Raw genomic sequence first — 21668 nt, forward strand, 5'->3', positions numbered from 1 at the left:
GATCGATTGGGCGGTGGTTTGGCTCCGATTTGACCATAGGCGGATTCAGCTTCGAAAAACGAGACAAGGGGAGAAAATTTACCTCGTTTGGCTGTCGAAAAACCCTCTAGGGCGGTGGCGGGTGGCGGCGGCCGGCTCCTCCGGCGACTGGTTCTTTTTCTCCGGCGAGGCACTGATGGCTAGGGTTTGGGGTCGGGTGTGGGTGAGGTTATTTATAACCTTCCCCTTTTAATCTCAGCCGTCCATCACGTTTTAATCTGGACCGTCTGATCGCGATTAAAATGGGAATAAATTTGGACCATCCGTGCATGATTCAATCTAGGCCATCCACACGCGTGAGATCTAGGTCGTCCGTGCGCGTGAGATCTAGCCCGTCCGCAAGCGTGAGATCTGGACCGTTCGATCACGTGCACGCGGATCGCTCACGTGGCTCCATCCGCGTGGTCTCCCGCGTCACCTTCCTTGCTACGCGACGTGTTCTAGTTGGCTGGGGCTGCTGACTGGGCTACTGACGTGGCCGCTGACGTGGCACAACTTTTTTAAATTGCGTTTTGACCCTCGATTTCTGATTTTCTTTTCAAAAACACCCACAGAATCCAAATTTTCACCCATTTTTTTCAAAATCAATTTCAATTAAATCCCAAAAATAATTTTACCCAATTTTATCATCATTATTATTTTTATTTTCATTAAATTAAATTAAAACCTTATAAATTAAATATTAAAAAATTAAACTAAAATTCTAATATAAATTAAAATAAATAAGAAAAAATAAAAATAAAAATAATAAATTTGGGTGTTACATTAAAATTTAAAGAGTTAAGAAAAAACTCTCCATATTATAGAACAGAATGGGATATTTTGGTGAATAAGGAAATAGCATAAACAAAAGACACATCAAAATTTAGAGCTAAGAAAGTAAACTATTTTGAGGTTGGGGAGCAAGGTCACTTTTGGAGAAAGTGTCATAAGTTAAAAGAGAAAAAGAAAAGAAACGAAAAAATTCCAGTAATATAATCTGCATAAATAATTATAATGATAGTGATAGCTATATTATTAGGGAAGTCTTATTTGTAAGCTTAGATCATATAACAAACTTTTGGATTCTAGATTCTGATGCTACATTCCACATTTGTCCAAACAAGCAATAATTTGTTACCTACAAGTAAATGGGTGATACTGCGTATATTTTTAATTATAGTTCATTATCTATAGATAGGATTGGTAATATCATATTAAAATATTTAATTATGTTACCAGAACTATTAATGTTGGCATGTTTTAAAGATGAAGAGAAATCTAATTTCTCTTTTTATACTAGAGTCTCAAGGTTATAGATACCATGTAGACAATGGTATATTCAAACTATGTAAATGCTCTAAGGTATTCATGAAAAGTATTTTGGAATTTAGATTGTATATTCTTCAGGGTAGTATAGTTTCAGGCAAAGCTGTTATAACATTAGGGAGCAGTGAGATGAATTAAGCTAAATTATGGCATCTGTGTTTGGGTCATATGACTAACAAGGAATTATTTATTTTGAGTAAATAGAGTTTATTGAACGTGTATAAAAATGAAACTATGGATTTGTGTGAACATTGTGTGTTTCATATGTAGACTAAGGGTGAAGTTCAACAAAAGAGCAATGCATAAAACTAACTGTAAGTTGGATTATATTTATTCTAACTTATGGGGTCTAAACAAGATTTCCTCCAAGAGTGGTACTAGATATTTCATGACTTTGATTGATGATTACTCTCTCATGATTTAGGTGTACCTTGGGCAAACAATTGGCTGACCATGATCACCTGACTTTGCAACCATCCCATTAGCCTTCAAGTAGAGTTTACCATGTATGTATGAACAATGTCGTTGAATACAAAGTTTGTATTCCTGGTATGAGAGCAGCCCAAGAGCTATCAGGAAAGCTTTTTCAAGTAATTAATCATTCCTTATTAGTAAGGAGCCTTAGAAGTGGGGCGGGATTGTATAATGAATGTGATAAGTGTCTCGTTATTTATTTCTTTTGAGTGAATGAATTTAAAAGAATTTAAATAAAAAGATTTTCCTTAAAAAATATAAATAAAGAAGAGATAGTTTCAACATTTATTAGATGGAAGACCTTAATTGAGAATTAGACAAAGAGGAAGACCAAGTGTCTTAGAAGCGACAATAAGTTAGAATTTTGCAATCACACATATAATGTTTTCTTTAATATAGAAGGTATAGTGAGATATCACGTTTGTATAGGAATATCACAATAGAATGATATTGCAGAACGTATGAATATAAAGCTTTGTGATAAGGCACAAAGCATGTTGTCCCATTCAAGTTTGGAATAAGAATTTTGGGCTGAGGTTGTGAACACTATTTATTTATTGGTTAATAAATCTTCATCTTTAGCTGTTGGGTACAAAACTCCTTTTGAGATATGGTCTAGTTCAAATGTTGATTACTCTTAATAGATAATGTTTAATTGTCCTATTTATGCTCATGTGAGAGATGATAAAATTGAGTTGGTGGCAAAAAAATACATATTTCTAAGGTATGCATATGAAGTGAAAGGTTATAATTTGTGGTGTAATAATCCAAAGTCTCCAAAGTTAATTATTAATAAAAATGTGATATTTAATTAGTCAACTTCACTAAATAGTTAAAAGAAAAAAGTAATAGCAGAATCATATCACAATGTTAAAAAATGAATAGAACTAGAAGTTTAATCTAAAATATAGGGAATGAAGTACATGTTCTTACTCAATAAGGTGATGATGCACCTAATCAACAACAACAATATAATATTACAACATACATAGAAAAAAAATAGATTAGACTACCATAAAGGTATCAAAATCTAGTAACATATGCTTTATCAATTATAGGGACAACTGATTTATAAGAACAAGAGAGTTTAGATATGATAGGTAGGTTGGTGCTGTGTATGAAAAACTTGATAGTTGATATTATTTCATTCAAGATATTGTATCACATGTAACACCCAGACCTAAAAAGTAGGCATGTGATAATTTAATAATAATAAAAAAATAAAATAAAATAATTTAATTTTAGTTTTTTTGAAGAAAATTGTGTTTTGAATGCATTTGAAAATATTTTTAAAAATCAAGGTCATAGTAAAAATAATTAGGACTTATTTGAAAAGAAATCTAAAAATTGGGGTAAAAGTGAGAATAATGAGACTTTGGCCACATGGACTGCCACGTCAGCAGTACGACTGGTCGTCGTACGCCACATAGCAGACACATGGCACACGTCCATATGGGAAGCCATGCAGGTGATCCGCATGCCAATAGATCCAACGGCCCAGATTTCCCACCGCGCGATCGAATGGTCAGATTCAATCCGATCGTGCCTAGATTTATTTTTCGAATAAGAGCGATCTAACGGATGAGAGAGCGCCATGTGTCCTTGCACGGATGGTCCAAATCGATTCGGGGAGGGTATTTATACGTCGCATTCTAGGAAACGCTAACCCTAGCCACACTAGTCCTCGCCGGAAAAGAAGAAGAAGGGCAGCCGGAAAGGAAACTGACCATCGTCGTCGCTACACCGAAACCACTGTCGATGCCGGAGAGGTAATTGTTTCCCTTTTCTCATTCGAAATTCGATTCTAAACCTCCCCACATCCATATTGGAGCCAAAAGCCCAAAAGGTAAGCTGAAAAATGTAAGTGAAGCTCGGCTAAGCCACTACGACTGCGACTCAAAACCACTACAATGAGCCCTTTTCTATTTCCTGTTTTCTTCACACCCTTGTGTTCCTCATTTTTTTTGGGTGCAGGTTAACCGAAGAGAACTCCCGACCGCGAGAGAGAAACGACAAACTCGCTACACTAGGAAACCCCCCCCCCCTCTTCCCTCACCGATAAGGGTTCAGTTTTTTCCTTTTTCGGCTAACAAAGGCCACTTAACCCTATTGTTTGCAAGTTTTTATGTAACACCGGCCACAACTGGCCAAAAACGACTAGGCCAAGAGGAGACTACGCTATGGACGGCGAAGCCGGCGTAGGAGTACGACGGCGCCGCCGTGCCAAAACCCTAAACTCGCCAGAAAGCTTAGATCTTTTGGGGTATCTTAGAATACGTGACGTGTGTTTTGATTTTCGCAGAAAAAATCCAGAAAACTCGAGAATCTCCACGAAGCGCAGTGAAAAAGGCAGTGTCTCGAACACCGACAGAGGATAAGAATATTTCACCATTTTCTCCCGTTATAGTAAATTAAAGTTTAATAATTAATAACGGTGTGTTTTATAAAAATTAGATATATTTAAATTAATTACAGGTCACTAGTGAAGCTAGAACCGTTCAATGTATAATTGTCTTAGCTGTGTTGTCATTTATTCTTATACTGCATAAATTGGTATTTTTTATTGATTTTAATCACTTTCTCGTTTATTGATTGTTTGACTGTCATTCTTAGCTATTGATTGATTCGAAGTAAATGCCTTAATCACATTTTCTTGATTGTTTGTATTATCTATTTGCATGCTATATTACTGATATATAAATATAAAACGGTTGTCTGTAATTGGTGACTAGTTAATGGTATGGAGATGTATATAAAATGTTTATCGGGTATCTTGGGTAATGATGTACGGACCCGATACATAGAAAAAACCTTACCGTGGACATTACTTCAGTCAAACGGGATTGAAAAGTTTTATACCGGAAGGAGTTGGGAGTTATGGTTCACTCTCATACCGGATAGGTATCAAAGCGGTATTATGTTTAGCGCTCATTATTGGACATGGTATGAGGATGACCGGTTAATTGATAAATTAGATATTAGGTCTACGCGTAGGGAGAATCCCTATGGACTCCTAAAGGTATTAGTAAGTAAGTAAAAATATAAGTTTATTGTTATTGTTTCTTTAAATATACAATAAATTTCTATCATAGTTATTGCTTTCATGAATCATTTTTGGAAACTTAAAAATGGTAGATATGAAAGTCACGTTTTGTATTAAATAAATTTATTTAAGAAAGAAAATGACTCCATTAGTTGTTTTAATGATTTTTACCAATATCTGATTTTACATATCGGTGTTAAGCGTTAACATTCTTACTGGTCTAGTGTAGCTCATCCCCCTTATTTAACTATTTCATATCAAAAAGACCAAGATTTAGATCGTGAACAGTAAGAATGTTGCGACTAAAAATTTGCCTCCCACTTTCTACCAGAATTGTCTAGCGAAGGTTAACCCTATAGGACTTTAATTATATTTTCTTTATTTTTGTTATTTTTAGTTCGTTAAAGAGATATTTCCGTAACCCTATTGCGCATCCTAATTTACTGTGTAAGGAATATAAACCCTAAATTCATAATTGCTTCCGCTATTATTTTACTAATTTAATATATCATTTTCCATTAAGTTTTGGGTATTTACATCACATTATGCTAAAGTTGTGCAGAACATGTCTACACACAAGAATCCTGCAGATATGATAACAAATACGATCCCAGTTAATAAGTTTAGACACTATCTAAACTTGATTGGAGTTTATATTACTCAATAGTGCTTCTATTAGCGCATTTTGGCAAGACATTATGAGAGGACATTCACTTTCTTTGTTGATAGAGATAATTCAAGTCAATATGAAAATTTATTGATATGACTTCATTTTAAGGATATCGTATTTATATCTTGAGGGATATTTTATGTATATCTTGAAAAATATTTTATATTTATCATAAAAAATATTTTAGGAGAAAAATTCTCATAATTTTTATATATAAAAGTTTACAACTTTATTGATGATGTACTCTCAATTTTCATAGTAATTTTTTTTAATCTTACATGTAAATATAGATATACTTATTGAATCATATTAAATTTTTTGTTTTTTCTTATTATGTTCTTTATTTTCTGTAACTGTGTACATTTTGAGAATTAAATTTCATAAAAAGGCTTTTGATGTCTTTGTAAGAAATTTCTCCATGCTTTTTAATCTCAACAAAAGCAATAATTTTCACACCACATCTCCCTGATTTCTTATCTTTTATCATTTTCCTCAGTTACAAAGTCGCAATACATGATGAAAGTCCTCCATCCTGTTTCTATTTCTCTCATTAATTTTGTTCATAAAACACCATTTATAAGTATAAAGAATAACCACTAACTTTCTAAAAAAATGTATTTTTGATGCTCATCTCCTTATTTAATGAATGATTCAACTCAGAATTGAGAAATTAAGAGTTTTACAAATGTATTTTATATAATTATATAATTAAATATTAATAAAAATTATAATTAATAATTTATTGAGGGTATATGATCTTATTGTTAAATAAGATGGCGGAGTAATAATTTAGGAAATGCAAATGTGTAATGGTATATATTACTTTGTTATTTAAGAAAATTGCATTTAAAAAAAATTTATAATTTAGACAGAATTCCGAAACCAAAAAAAAAAAAAAAAAAACAAATGAATGAATGTGTGAGGTGAAACTTCTAGAGATGTAGACGTGGCACAATAACATAACAAAGCTAGTGTTTGGTATTGTACAAGTGTTGGATACCAAATTCCTAGTCTTTAATTCATACAAAGGCCTTTGCCATGGATGCAAAGCACGTCTAGATCCACTTAGAGGGCCAGTCTTGATGTATGGTTCAGATTGAAGAAGAAGATCACTGTACATCACAAAACTATAGGTTTGACTCTAGCTGACCAGGTCAAACAAACAAAACCCCTCCTTTGCGGCATCGCACGACCCGCATGCTCGGTACTGTCTGAACCAAACATTACCGGGCTCCGCTTTTCCTAGTAACCGCCAGATACCGGTTTTCCCTGCCACGCTGGCGCAACGTCGACCTCTTTAATCTATGTCCTTACGGAGGTGACCGGACAAGACCGGTATCTAAAACGGGCCACGCAGTGTGGGACCCCACCAGATCACAGTCTGGAAGCGCTTTTACGTACATAACCTCGTCGTATGGAAACTTGTGGCTGAGATTTGAAGACGAGACCAATAGGAAAAGAAAAGAAAATGAGGAAAAAGCGAAAGGGTGGGCTTTAAGCTAATCAGCCACTAAATTATTGCCACTTGGCATCGTCCTGCGATCCGCGCCTTCTCGTCTCTCTTCTTCGCTGCCCAGGTTAACTTCGATCTTTTGCAGCCTCAAATAAAATCCCCAATTCCTTTTTGGAAAAATAAATCCATAACAAATTATAGTGGCTGAGATTACTCCGTTGTCTCCAAACTGTAGTTTCTGGTAATTTACGTCTAACGCCAAGCACTGTCTAACCTCTATGTTCTTCTCTTTTGCTACTTTCCTCATCTTGTTTTCTCATTCCTCTTCATGTAGTTTTTGCAATCGGCTCTTTGATCCTCCATTGTTACAAACTGTGATTTGTCCAGTGAGTTTCCGATGAATTCAGTTCATGCATCATCTTCTGCTTGATCGCTGCTTCCTAACTTGTAAACTTCCATGGCTTATTTTCAAAGCTACTCTCTTCCGTTTCTAGGGATTTCACCTTCTGCTCTATGTTTGGTTGCTGAGAAAATTCAAGGAAAACGAAATGAAATTTAGATTTTCGTTTTGTCTGTCAACTCTCCTCCAGCTAAGCTGATTTTATTGCTTGGTAAAGTTGAACTTCTTCGGTGCTTGTAAATTTTATCGGCAACCGAATATGGAGTTAAATTTTCTTTATTTAGAACTGATAACGTATTGAAGCTTTATCCGAAGATGGATGTAGACTTGGTGGTTGGTTACTGATATAAGTTTTTCTCTTTTTCTTTGCCTTTTTTTTCTTCACATTCTAAAGGTTTTGGCATCTACGGGTTCGTTTTCGTGAGGATTCTGAATAAAGGAATTTTCTGTTAAGTTCTTTCGGAGAAGCGTCTCTCTTCTGTGCGTTGCGGTGGATTCAAAAAAATTTTGTAGGATTTATTTTCAGTTATTATATACATGAATATATCTGGTTTATGTTTATTATAATTCTCGAAGTGGCAGTGTATGTGAATTGGAGTGCTTCATTATGCACTGCTGATAAAAAAAGAGACGGATCTCTATCGATTGTTGTTGCTTTTTCTTTTGCAGTAATATTCATTTATCAGGCATTATCAATTTCTATAACCACGACGGCTTTATCGTTTATAGTATTCGATGTCGCAAGAAATGAAAGAAGATATATGTTTTACCCGCTTCTGGTTATAGTGGATTTGAAGCAGCGTCAGCTGCCCAGGTCCGGTGATGGACACCTACTCCTCTGGAGAAGAATTGATTATTAAGGTAATATAATTTAGAGGCTCCGTTTTGTCTTAATTTTTTTAATCTTTGCTTATGGGGGGAATTATGAGTTTTCCTTATGTAACAGACAAGAAAGCCATATACAATCACAAAGCAACGTGAACGATGGACAGAGGAGGAGCACAGTCGGTTCTTGGAAGCCTTGAAACTCTATGGAAGAGCTTGGCAGCGCATAGAAGGTTATAATTTTCTTGTACCTTTTAACTCTTTGCTATTTTCTGTTGGACTGGTATCTGTTATCCTTGTTTGTTGTTGTCTGACCACAGTAAATTATGGTTGATGACGCAAATTTAAATTTTTCCTTGACATTTCTGGAACTGACTTCACTCGATATTCCCATTTGGAATTACATGAAGTCCTTTTTTTTTTTTTAATTTCTCATAATTGGGCATCTGTGTCCTCTCTTTCTTCTTTGTTTTTTGGTGGTTATGTGTAGAACACATAGGAACAAAGACCGCTGTGCAGATCCGAAGCCATGCGCAAAAATTCTTTTCAAAGGTCAATTGTTACCTCTTTGCCTTAATGCTTTTTAGTTAAAAGTATACTTCTGCTTCTTACTGCTTAGTGCTGCCTCAAAATAAGCCATGAAGCAGTTTTGATCTATTCCTGCACGTTAAACTGTCTTTAGCTTTCGTTTATTTTTCTTTTCAATTTTACTTTCTTTGCAAGTTCAGTGAGATATGATCTGACATGCTCTCTTTATTCCCTAATGTCAAAGATACAATATTGCATATGCGTGCAAGAACATAGTTGAAATTACATTCATGACAATACCAAATTCTTCATATTTTGTGAAATACATAGATGTCTTATACGGTTATTTGAGGTTTCCTTTTGGTGTCTAAAAGCTATAGGAATCTATTAGATTTATTTATAATGTAAAAACCCTGAAGTAACCTAGTAATTATCATTAAGCTAACTTTGAGAAATTGTCTTGTTGCGGAAGTAGTGTGTATTTGTGTTAGGATCACAAGCTTCTTTCTGTAACTAAGTAGGTTAGCCTTTAACTACACCTATTACAGTATTGGCAAGACGAAAAAGGTTGTCCAGCATAGAAACTTGTTTGATGTGGAAATAAACATGACACATCTGTTTATTGAAAAGCTTGAGTGAGTCGGAGAAAATGATTGAAATTTTCACACAAGTAGGTTTTCAAGAAATCTCAATTTCCTGTCATACCTCCATCTTCCCTCAATTCGAGCAGAGCATCAATTGAAATTCTGGTTAAAGAGATTTTAAAGTAACACCTACCATTAAATTCAGTGATGTGCAAGTCTCTTCTAGGACAAAAAGACAATAAGAACTGTTTTTCTTTACAGCTCGAAATATAGTAATAATTTGTTCATGGGATGGCTTGTAGGATACAATTACGCTCGTGAGCATTTCCTGACTCAAAGATTTAATTTGTATTTCCTTTTGTGGTTTCAAGTGGAGGAAGGATCATAATGCTTTAAGGACTGGCTATGTTTGCTGGATCATAGGTCCTTTTGGTTTGAGAAAAACTGAGTATTTAAGCAACAATCTCAATCATTTTGTGACATTTGGGTGAAGACGGTGAACTTTTGGCTTTTCTTAGGGCTATAATCATGATTATTCAAGGAGGATTCCTTTATGCATACTACAAAGGGATTATGATGCTTTCTAAAATTAACACAGTTTTTCTATTTGTTTTTATTTCGTTTGGAGGGCACCTTCTTCTTCCTTAGGCTATGTATGATATGATGGTTAGAATAGAAAAATGAGTGAGTAAGACCCCTTGTCCTATTTTACCCAATGCTCGGAAGATAATTCTTTTATGAGTACAGTAAGAGACTGTCCACCCCAAGGTGAGTACTTATTCACCTACGAGAGTTGAATAATGACATAGGATAAAAATAGTTGATTTGTCCAATTAAGGATTTGAGGTCTTATATGTCAAACCCAAGATTTTTTAGACATCACGTCTAAAAAATCTTAATCATCAAACTTAAGAGTGTGATTGTATTTTAGAACAAAAAATTGATATAGTTTCAAACTATTTTGTTGAATAAGTGAATGTTGCTCTTAAAGAGGTTATAACAATGTTCATAGAATGTTAGTTAAGTATTTTCCAACTAGATTAGAAAATATCAAAACTGATTTAGGAATACTACTTCTAATAAAATAGGAATATTAATCCTAATACAAATGACAAATATTAAATAAATAGAAAAATGAAATACTAATAAGAATAAAATCCTGAAATTATTAAAGTTATAATAATAATAAGTTCCTAAATACTATAATAATTTTAGATTTAATAAACTTATAATTTATAATCCGTTTAGGAAATCTAAAGGTAATCCATCCTGCATCATTCTTCCTTAATTGGAGAAAACTCTTCCACGAGTTTTGAAGTGATGGATAATATAAAATCTTGATTCTTGTTTTCTTATAAAAATTCAACAAACTATGTGCACGATCAATTTCTTCAATAGCAAACACGAAGTAAACATGTAACTATTTAGGAGTGTGAAATTTTTTGATACTTCTATTTCTACGTTACATAGGAATTGGGGTGACGATGATATTACTGAATGTTGACTAGTTGTAACTATATCATGATTTGGGTTTCTTTTTCAAGAAGGCTCTAGGATAATATCTTTTCTTTTGTCATTGTAATGTAACTTTTCATTCTCTTAATAATAATTTTTTTTCCCTATAAAAAGTAATAATAATGAGTCAACTAGCTCTTTTTCTAAAACCTAACATATGACCACCAGATTTAGACTCTCTTAATTAACTTATTTATATATATAATTAAAAGAAAATTCCCAAATCATATCTAAACCTAACCAAATAGAGGAAAAGAGCTTAATGCAACTCTTTTGGCCATTTGCTTATTTTTTGCTTACTGTTTGTTGCTTGTTCTACAGCCTTGTAAGGTATCGGCTTTCATTAACTATAGCATGCCTCTTTTGGCCATTTGCTTATTTTTTGCTTACTGTTTGTTGCTTGCGCTACAGCCTTGTAAGGTATCGGCTTTCATTAACTATAGCATGCCTCTTTTGGCCATTTGCTTATTTTTTGCTAACTGTTTGTTGCTTGCTCTAAAGCCTTGTAAGGTATCGGCTTTCATTAACTATAGCATGCCTCTTTTGGCCATTTGCTTATTTTTTGCTTACTGTTTGTTGCTTGCTCTATAGTCTTGTAAGGTATCGGCTTTCATTAACTATAGCATGCCTCTTTCACGAGGTGCTAGTCCTCATAATCGAACATGATAAATGGGTTCAACATAGAGTAAACAAGTGTCCCAGAACAAAAATTCAAGTGATAGAAAATAAGAAAATTGGAAGTCATCTCCCTGCAGTGTTTAATGGTGGCAAAGCTATAATGAATCCTTAAGATCATGGCGGTGTCTGAATAAATAAGTAGACTCTAAGTCTTCAACCATCTATGGGTAAATTATTTTCCCTTTGTGGCAAAAATAATTTGCTATCAACCAATAGACTCCAAGAAAATTCTGTCAGTGTATATTGGAGTCCAAATGGTCATGTGGTTGTATTAAAATCATTTATAAACATTGCCAGTAACCAAATTTGTTGAGAAATGTATAGGTGGAATTGATTGAGTTCTGTCGTGCTAAAAATTGGTTGAACTAATTAACTGACCAAGAGATTAATAGATCTATCAGGATGCGAGGAACTAAGTTCGGAAAATTTAGGACTTGTTCGGCATAACTGGTGCTTGTACTGTGAATAGTAAAATTGTTGTTAAAGTAACTTTTAAGTATAAGTGCTTTCAGTTAAGAAGTTGTACTATGTTTAGTTAAAATAGCTGTAAGACATACTGTCACTTTTAAACAGAAGCTATTTCTTTTGGTGAAAATAGTTACAGGTACTAAAATGTCCAAAAAGGATACAAAAAAAGAAGGAGATACTGAATAAGGGAAGATAAGAACATTAAATTGTTATTAAATCTCAATTAAACAATTTTCTACCGGTCATAACTTCGCATGCAATTCAAGGAAAGTCTCAAAATAGAAAATCTAACCAAAAGTTCTCCCATTAGCTCTAATGGATTAACCCAGTTTCAAAGATTAATAGTCAGAAACTTTAGCAGAAAAAGTTAAATGAAAAAAGAATTAAGGTTTTAAATGACCTATAGAATTACAAGTAAAAACTGAAACAAATAAATCAACTTCAATTAACTCAGAATATGCGCGGGCTGAGAATAGGAAGAGCGACCACAGAGAGCAAGTGCGGGGATGGTTGCGTGAGGCTTTGGATTTGGTGAAGGATGGCGGCAGTGACAAAGGGAGAGAGGGACGCTGCTAGTAAGAAGATGAGGAGTTTCATGGTTTTTGCACAGTTATGTAAGTAAATACTTTGAATGAGGATAATTTTAGAAATGAAATATTGAAAACATAAACAGTCTATAAAAAAATAGGTAATCTTATCTTCTGTGTTTATATACAGTAGAAGCTGATCTAGCTTCAACTTTTGCTAAAAGTGCTTTTAGAAAATTCTGTTTGGTAACTTTTAGCTTCTCTACAGCAGAAAATACAGCCAAAAGCTGTAACCAATGGGCCGTTAGGAATGTGGCCCCTGATATCAAATCTTTCTACAAAATTGTTGGGGTTCTTGTTGTAGCCATTTTATGCTTCCTTCTGATGGTGCATTGCTAACTGGTTTTGCACATGAGAGCTCTATAGGGATGTCCTTAATATGCGCAATGAGCTTGTTATGCCTCTCATCCATGCTAACATGGTCCTCCTAGTAAGTTTGAAGAAAAAATAATGTTGTGGAAAGGTACTAAGATCTCTCATAACCACCTACTTCGCTACCAAATTGTTATGATTTTAGTTTTAGAATCAAGTTATGTGTTGAATTATATGAAATTAGGATTTGGAGCTTGTTAGAGAACCTTTTTATCATTAGGCTTAGATACTCTAAATCTTTCTATTGACTAAAATATTTTGTTATTTAATTAGTGGAGATTATGTAATTAATTAGAATTCTACTACAATAATAATTTTATTATAATTAAAATTCTATTAAAATAATAATTTCTTTATTTATAGATATAAATTCTCTATATATACTATAAATATAATAATATAATGTGTATCAGAAATAAAAGAGAATATTTTTCTTTAAAAATTTGCATAGTATCAGAGCTTGGGTTAGAGAGAGAAAGCCAGATTAGAGAAAGAGAGAGAACTAGAACATATCTTCCCCGATGTGCGGCAGTGGTTGATAGAAGAGGTGGTGATTTAGCTGATCAGATAACTAGATCTAATTGAAAACACAGATCTGTGTGTGGCTTGAAGGGAAGACATGTGGCGATCGGCGAAACTAGAGAAGCGTCGTTGTGGATGGTCAAAGAACAGATCTGAAGAGCCATAGCCATGTGAAACCAGATTTGAAGCGACGAATCGCATAGCGATCTGTCCTTAGCGCGACAGATCTGTGTGACTGAAGAGGAAGAGACAATGGATCTGTTGGTCTTGTGCTTGTTTGACACCAGAAGGCTAGAAGAAGAGCTGCGCTGCATCTGCCAATTAGAGCCCCCTCCGCAGCGCCATTCTAGCCTTCTGCACACCCAGATGTCCAGTTTTTGTCATTCCGTGCACCAGACCACTTCGATCTGGTTCGTATGCGCTTGAGCCGATCTGACCGATCCCTTTCTAGATAGATCTATTTCCATTGATCTTCTTTAGGCTTGCACCGCTTTTTCCGCCTCCATTGGTGCTGATTAGAGAGTCTTTTCTATTTCGTTGAAATTAACTACAGAGTATTGTTCTTTCCCTATGTCTAGTTATTTTAAATAATGAGAAGAGTAAAAAAATTAGTTGTTTCTAGTTCGGGTGACCCTTCATCAATTGTTGGAGTTTTTTCAAATGAAAAGATTCAAAACCTAAAATGTCTTATATATCAATTTAACCATTCATCAGCTATTGGTATGTTAAAAATAGTAAAATCAGGTATTGGTCATCTCTCTAGTATTTTCAATTATGATACTTGAATTATAAACTCTGAAACTAAAAGACACATGATAGACTATTTTAAAAATTTCTAATCTATTTTCCTTATATTAAACAGAAAAATGTTTGTATAACAGATAGATCATTTTTTTGAAATAAAAAGAAAGTATTATTATGCACAAGATACTAAGGAGGTACCATCCATATATAAAATAGTTACATGTCAATCAAGTGGTTCATGACAACAACAAAATCATTCAAATCTTTGACGTTATGACCCAACAAAATAGAGTCAGAAGTATGAATCTATCTATCTCAAATTCTTGCAAAGTTCTCTATATACCCTTCAAAGCTCTCCCATTTCTTTCTTTCTACACCACCCAAAATATAGTAAGTGGAATAAGGAATAAATAATTTTTCTTTTTACAAAAACCCACCCATGCTCACAATTCATTACTCACACTACCAGACATAACCCAACTTAACCCTAACAACCCAAAACAGAGGTTCATATGCTGTACATCACAGGGCAAGATAATAATAAATGGTTGCATGTTTCCTCAGCAGCATGGCATAAGTAGCATCTATTAACCAAAACATTCCCTTTTCTTTTTAGCATGTCCAAAGTCAAAATACATTAATTGGCCGCTTTCCATGCAAGAAAAGCCATTCCAAGAGGGTTCTTTGAACTTCCATATCTGTTTATAAGGAGCTGACTTGTTGCGGCTGTTATCATTCTTAGTTAGAAAGCTATACAAGGATTTCACCAAGAACCCTTTCTTCTTATCCAGCTTCCAAAGCCTTTTATCTCTTTCATTGTTCAATTTCATTTCATTCAGGCATGATAACAGGCTGCTATACTCATCTATTTCCCAATCTTGTAGACTTCTCTTCACCCTCACATCCCACACCCTTCCCTCTCCAATAACTCATACACCTCCTCTACCTTGGCATCCTTGTTGCAAGCAATATCAAATTTTTTTTTAAATCTGTCATTTAAACTGAAGTTCCCCACCCATTCATCGTGCCAAAACCTAACCCCATCACTCCTGCCAACCTGCCATTCCATACAACCCTTGATAAAGTGGCTGTCATCCTGAATCTTCCTCCAAAAGCTCAACCCGTGAAGTTTAAATTTACCTCTTCTCTGCCTCTCCCTTCCCCAATCACCCCATCTAGCATGCACCACCTTCCACCATGGTTTCACTTCTTCCCCAAGAGACCTCCACAACCATTTCCAATGGAAGACACAATTTAAATCCAAAATTGACTTTAAATTGAGCCTCCCCTCCATAACCAGTTTTTTAACCTCCTCCCACCTAATCAAATGATATTTCCTGTTACCTTCTTCATCATCCCAAAAGAATCTACATTGGATATTTTCAAGTTTTTTTGCTATGCTGTCTGGAATTGTTAAGATGAAAAGATAATAAATCGGTAAATTAACTAGTGTACTCTTAATCAAAGTAAGTCTACCTGCTTTAGATAAAAAATTCCTCTTCCACCCTGCTAACCTCTTTTCAAACATCTCAATAATAGGCTCCCAAGTTCTCACATCTTTATATTTAGCTCCAAGTGGGAGACGAAGGTACTTTATAGGTAGATTAATGACTTTGCCACCCAATAGCATGACCAATCTAGCTTCATCATTTCTATCACCAATTCGCACCATTTTCGTCTTTCTCAAGTTGATTCTAAGATCAGAAACCATTTGAAAGCAAAGTAGGATGCATCTCAAGTGTAAAATGGCATTAACATTCGGTTCACAAACAATTAAACCATCATCCGCAAAAAATAGGTGAAAAACTCTCATCTTTTCCTCCCCAATCCCAACATCCACTCCTTCAACAAATTTAACTCTTCTTGTCTCTCCATTAATCTACTAAACACCTCCATAATGGTAAGGAGAAGTAGTGGTGACAAAAGGACCCATTGGAGGCCTTTAGATCATACACTTCTGTATTTGGAACAAGTTATATTAATTATATTCCAACGATTACTCTATCTTCAGTCCTTCATGTGATTAGTTTTTATGACAGTCTCTTTTCCATTAGTACAATCAGTAAAGATCTCAACTGTAAAACTGAATTTTTTTTTTAACTATTATGTCCTTCAGGATCTTCAAATAAAAAAAACGATTGACACTGGTAGACGGCAAGATGGTTTATACGTCTTGAATAGAAGTCAAAACATAATTAGGATTCAAGTTGCCTTTGCAAATATGGATGTCAATTAGGAAATTTTACAGTTGCATCAACGGTTGGAACATCTTTATTTATTTGCTCTAGAAAAATTGTATCCCAATTTATTTAAAAAAAATTTCATAAATTTTTTATTTTGTAATATATGTGAGCTAGTTAAACATAGAAAGAGTTCTTATCATATAAGTAACCATAAAAGTCCTACTTAGAGTACTTCCTTATCTGGTCATAGATGGTTTGTTACTTTCATTAATTGTTGTATTACATTAACATGGATTTATCTGTTGAAAGCAAAAAATGGTGTGTTCTTATACTTTCAATCATTTTATAAAATGATATATATACAGTTTGGTGCTAAAATTAAAATTTTAAAATCAAACAATAATATAGAATATATAGATGGTAGATTCTGTGCCTATTTGGAGTTTAATGGAATAATTCATCAGATGAGTTGCGCCTATACTATTGAATAAAATGATATTACTAAAAAGAAAAAAATAAACATATATTGGAGGTACCTCAGTCTCTTATGTTCACCATGAATTTACTCAAAAGTTACTGAGGAAATACAGTTATTGTAACTACTTACCTTATCAACAGAATGCTTTTGAGATCTCTTGATTTTAGAAGTCTTTTACAAATTTTGCAAGGAAAAAGTTCATATACTATTCCCCAAAGATATTTGGATGTGTTTGTTTTGTTCATACTAGAAATGTGGACAAGTTAGAATTTAGGGCTCTTAAATGTATATTTGTTGGATACTCTCCTACTTAAAAATGTTAGAAATATTATTATCCTCCATTGAAAGATGCTTTGTGATTATGGATATTATTTTTAGACAATCTAAGCCTTATTTCAATCCAAATTCAACACCTCTTCGTAGGGAGAGTGAGAAATAAGAGATTATGCTCAGTTTGTTAACTCTTGACAGTTATATTTAGGGAGAGTTCTAGTTCGGAAGATCTCCTTTAAGGAGATAATATAGGGCGCCTGGATAAACTAGACTTGATGAGGTATTCAAAGAAGAATAAAACAGAGAAAACCATTATATAGTCTGATCCAGGTCAAAAAGTTTTCACAGTTCCTGAGAATATTTGTGAGTTACCTTTATTTTATGATTTATCTGATGATGTGGATAAATCCGTTGCTATTAAAAAAGAGTCAGGTCTTGCACAATGGATAAACCCGTTGTTAACTCTTGACAGTTATTATTTAGAGGAAGTGTTGTAGTTCGAAAGGTCTCATTCAAGGAGATAATGTAGGACACTTGGATAAACTAGACTTGAAGAGGTATTCAAGAAAGAACAAGACAGAGAAAGCCGTTATGCAGTCTGATCCAAGTCAAGATTTTTCTCAGTTTCTGAAAATACTGGTGAGTTCCTTTTATTTTGTGATTTATTTGATGATGTGGATAAACACATTGTTGTTAAAAAAAGAGTTAGGTCTTGCACTGAACACCTTATGTTTAGTTTGATTTCTTGTGACTCTCTATCTCCCTCTTATAGAGTCTTTGTCTTATCTGTTTCCTCTGTGTCTATTCCACAGGATTTGAGAGAAATTCTACGGGATCCCAAATGAAAGGAAAACATGATTGAAGAAATGAAATATTTGACAAAGAATGAAACCTAAAAGTTTGTTTCACCTCCACCGTGAACAAAGATAGTTGGTTATAAATGAGTGTTTACTGTGAAGCACAAAGTAGACGAGTCGATTGAAAGGTTCAAAGTTAGATTGATGGCTAAAAGGTTTGCTTATACTTATGCAGTTGACCATCAAGAGACTTGCACCTATCGTGAAGATGAATAGAATCAAAATACTACTATCTTGTGCAACTAACCTTGATTAAGATTTACAACAGTTTGATGAGTAAAATGCGTCCTCCATTAAGACTTAAAAGAAGAGGTATATATGAAAATTCTTTGTGAATTTATGGATGGAAGAATACAAGGGAATGTTTGCAAATTAAAAAAGGCTTTATATTGGTTAACGCAGTCTTTAAGAGCATAGTTTGAAAGGTTTAAAAGACTTATGATTTTTTTTAGATATCAACAAAGTAATATTGATCATACCCTATCTATCAAATATCATGAGGGTAAAATTACTTTTCTCATTATTTATGTAAATAATATTGTGGTAACTAAAGATAATACAAAAAAATGGTTCAATTAAAAGAAGTTCTTGGTCAAGAGTTTGTAATAAAGGATATAGGAAAATTATAACACTTCTTGAGAATTGAAGTTGACAGATGTAAAAGAGATCTTTATTTCTCAAAGAAAGTATCTTTTAAATTTATTAGAAGAGACTGATTGATGGGTTACAAGTCGACAGAATCTCTCATTAAAAGCAATTACAAATTACAAGCAGGTAGTGGTACATCAGTTGATTTGGGAAGATATCAGAGATTAGTTGAAAGATTCATCTATCTCTCACATACTAGACCTAATATAGCATATGCAGTTAGGTTGGTGAGTCAGTTCATGTATGATTCTTGCGAGACTCATTTACATATCATTTTTTGCATATTACTATGCTTGAAATTTACATCAGAAAAATATATGTTCTTCTACAAAAATGACCATCTTAAGATAAAAGTATTTACAGATGTCGATGGGGATAGATCTCCGAATGATAGAAGATCAACTACTAGTTATTGCATATAGGAAGCAACTTAGTTACATGAAAAAGTAAGAAGTAGAATGTAGTTTCCTGCACTAGTGTTAAACTATAATATATGACACAAGAAATATATGAATTATTGAGAATTAAAATTGTTTAAAAAAAAAATTATATAATTGATTTATGATAATAAAGCAGCCATTGACATTGCCAATAATCTAACTTAACATGACTGGATAAAACACATTGAGATTGATTGACATTTTATAAAAGAGAAAGTGATTGATATCTTCACTACAAGACTTTGCGACAAATTTCTTAAGAATTTGGTTTACAAGTTGGGTATGTGTGATATATCTGCACCAACTTGGGGGAGAGTGTTGACTAAAATATTTTGTTATTTAATTAGTTGAGATGATATAATTAATTAAAATTTTATTAGAACAGTAATTTTTTTATAATTAGAATCCTACTTGAATAATGATTTCTTTATCTGTAGGTAGGAATTTTCTATATATGTCATAAGTGTAACAACATAAAGTGTATCAGAAATAAATGAATATTTTTTTTTCAAAAATTATACTTTCTTTATAATTACTCTTTAATTATTTTATTATTGAAATTTGAGTGTATATAAGAAAAGAGTCTACTAACTTTGACCTAAAAACTAGGATAAAATCACCATGAAGCAAAAAGCTCTAATTTTTCCCTCTTGTAGAAGTAAACATCTAGAAATTGTAGACTCACTATGAAGTTTAAGAAATGTCTTCGGCAAGGAACCCTCCATAAAGATGTCCTTTATTGGGACTAGAGGTGTGAAACTTATCTTTTCTAAGCCCAAAAAGAAATTTGCAATCGTAGAGAAAAGTAAGTTGATTGCTAACTGTTATAATATTATAAAATATTTTTTATACATAATAATATGATTATCTTTTGAAATATATAAGCGTAATTAGGAAGAAAATAATAAGGGTTACCATATATGAATCTGTTTACATGTATATATATCACAACTTTCATTTCAATAAAGACACAAGAATTATTCAGTATTTTTTCTTTCCTAACCCTTTACATGGTATCTGAGCTAGGGTTAGGGTTAGAGTTAATTTTTTTTTAAGGGTTAAACCAAATAAGAGTTGAACAACCCATTCCCGGTGCCGGAGGAAGTCGACCACCGTTCTTTAACTAGTTCAGATCATGGCTGACACGGTGGTGTACGCAGAAGAGGCGGAGGAAGTCATTTTTCCGGCAGGTTTGAGTCCTCATGCGTCGGCTGAATTGGAGAAGGTCGGTTTGTGTGCGAGTCGAGTTCGGAACGAGGTTAGGATCTGAAGAGATGCTCGACCAGCCTGTTATGAGTAAGAAACCATAAGGCTGGAGCGGAGAAAAGTCGCCGCGGAGTAGAATGCGCGACAAGTTTTTTGGAGTTTTCTAGTGCAATTTGAGGTGTTTTCGCGAGCCCTTTCTGGATTTTGGTTGTTCGGTTAGTCTGTCGTGATTTCCGACTAAAAGGAAGCATTTTGGTGATTTCCAACGGTGGTGTGTAAACTTCTGCGGTGGCACGTGCGGTGACATGTGAGCTCCGGTGGTAGCGGTGTGGTTCTCTTGGGTTTTCGTGTGTGAGGAAGTATTCTATTTTTTCAAAATTGTTGGTTTATTTGCAATATTTTTTGGATATCTCTGACTGTTGAGTTTTGGGTATTCTGAGGAGTATATTTTTAATTTTTGGATTGAAATGAATGATAATATTGTTTGCTATTGTTGCTGTGAATATGGGAATATAAAACGATATTATAAGAAATTGCAAAATCTTAATCGAAGGGCACAGACTGCTAATATAGTTGTTGCTACTGCTAGTCCATCCTATGAGAGAACTATTATAATTTGAATTGATGAGTACGCTAAATTCACTCAGTATCGGGAATCTTTAAATAAATTTTCTGCTCTTGTTGAATCGAAGAAAAAATGTCTTATCTCCTCCTCAAATAGATGAACGATTCATTCCGATGCTACAGATCACATGACAAGTAATCTTAATATTTTTTCTAATTTTCGACCATACAAAACATATTTTCCTGTAATTACTGCTGATGAGTCAATATATAATATTGTGGTTCGGGGACCACCAAACTAATATCATCTATTACTCTGTCAATACGTTTACCTTCAATTTGATCTCTATGAGTAAGTTTACTACAGATTTGAATTGCTGTATTATATCTTTTCCTAATACAGTGTTATTCAAGTTATTATGACGAAACAGATTATTGGTAAAAGAAATATATCGGGTGGTCTTTACATTCTTGATACTTGGGTATCTTAATCAGTTGTTTGCTCTAATATTATCTTTTCATTTGAAGCACAGTGTCAATTGGGACATCAATCTCTATTTATATTGAATAAGATATGTCATCAGTTTCATGATGTACCCTCACTAGATTGTGAATCATATCGGTTTGCAAAGCATCATCGTTGTCCATCAGGTCCAAGAGTCAATAGACGAGCTGAGTCTACTTTTGAATTAGTTCATTATGATGTTTGAGGTCCCTGTTCTGTTCCGTCCAAAATTGGGTTTAAGTATTTCGTTACTTTTGTGTATGATTTTTCTCGAATGATTTAGATATATTTTATGAAGAATCAT

General features: G+C 33.8%; 1 protein-coding gene across 16 annotated transcripts in view; it reads left to right on the forward strand.

The window, feature by feature from the left end:
- The first annotated feature begins 7097 nt into the window (after positions 1-7097).
- LOC110814158 (protein LATE ELONGATED HYPOCOTYL-like) overlaps positions 7098-21668 on the forward strand; it is a 43296-nt gene continuing 28725 nt past the window's right edge. Inside the window, exons 1-7 of one of the 16 annotated variants that reach the window (XM_088219607.1) lie at positions 7098-7228; positions 7322-7373; positions 7462-7598; positions 7782-7896; positions 8057-8248; positions 8334-8445; positions 8703-8764. In XM_088219607.1, the coding sequence (XP_088075733.1) occupies positions 8372-8445; positions 8703-8764 (136 nt within the window). In that variant the 5' untranslated portion in view covers positions 7098-7228; positions 7322-7373; positions 7462-7598; ... (1 more) ...; positions 8057-8248; positions 8334-8371. The other 15 variants (XM_088219605.1, XM_088219611.1, XM_088219608.1 and 12 more) reach the window with 15 other exon arrangements.

The sequence above is a fragment of the Carica papaya genome, chromosome 5, assembly GCF_054855325.1.
Source record: "Carica papaya isolate Zhongbai chromosome 5, ASM5485532v1, whole genome shotgun sequence".
NCBI classification, from domain to species: Eukaryota; Viridiplantae; Streptophyta; class Magnoliopsida; order Brassicales; family Caricaceae; genus Carica; species Carica papaya.